Source organism: Mandrillus leucophaeus, unplaced genomic scaffold, assembly GCF_000951045.1.
Source record: "Mandrillus leucophaeus isolate KB7577 unplaced genomic scaffold, Mleu.le_1.0 Scaffold1301, whole genome shotgun sequence".
In the NCBI taxonomy this organism is placed as follows: Eukaryota; Metazoa; Chordata; class Mammalia; order Primates; family Cercopithecidae; genus Mandrillus; species Mandrillus leucophaeus.
The window spans coordinates 218,314-219,068 of record NW_012101257.1 but is presented as its reverse complement, the minus strand read 5'-3'; the positions used below and the strand labels follow the sequence as shown (position 1 = coordinate 219,068).

Here is a 755-nt window from a genome sequence, read left to right as displayed (position 1 = left end):
TTGGCCTCCCAAAGTGCTGGGATTACAGGTGTGAGCCACCGTGCCTGGCCTAAAATGGTAAATTTTATGTAATGCATATTTTATCACAATTAAAAAATAGTAGCTAGTCACATCCAATATCAAATGTTACAATATAAAACATTACTTACAGTGGGAAATTGTCATTTGATAATGATTCAGTTTTACAACAGGTCACACGTGAACATACCCACTATCAAGGTGATGCCCATGCTGAGGGAGCTGACCCACGCGGTGAGGCCGCGGCTCTGGTGGAATTCTTCCAGCCATTCCACATTGAGGACACCCAGGGCCATCTGGGAGCCCATGATGAGGATGTGCACAAAGAAAGAGGAGAGCACCATCATCCAAGCCCATCCGCCATCAATGTTTGGGTGGGGCTTAAGTGTCTTTTTGTCTTTGGGGTCATCTTCAAAATCATACCCAATATCTTCATGACTGGTATACATTTTCCAAGATTTTTCTGAAATACATATAACAAATAATTTCATGGAACATCTAAATGAAAAATACCTTCATCTTCTCTGTACAGCTCTACCTCCCCATCATGGTCAAAGTGGCTCCAGTATCACATCTGATCTTCAGGTTAATCTTTGTCACCATACAGATTTGAAGATGCTCCTTACTGTTTCACAGGATCAGGTGCTTTTATGAAACCCATTTCATCTTACAGCCATCACATATATAGGTATTACAATCTTGGGAATAGACTCAGAGAAGTAAGGTGATTTTCTAAG

The 755-nt window shown here is 41.1% G+C and overlaps 1 protein-coding gene across 1 annotated transcript in view; it reads right to left on the bottom strand.

Annotated features, from left to right (window-relative positions):
• The window catches only part of SLC16A14 (solute carrier family 16, member 14), a 41,120-nt gene that overhangs the window by 27,784 nt on the left and 12,581 nt on the right, over nucleotides 1-755 (bottom strand). The window contains exon 2 of the mRNA XM_011972817.1: nucleotides 209-481. Within this exon, the coding sequence (XP_011828207.1) occupies nucleotides 209-467 (259 nt within the window). The 5' untranslated portion in view covers nucleotides 468-481. The remainder of the gene's footprint in view (nucleotides 1-208; nucleotides 482-755) is intronic.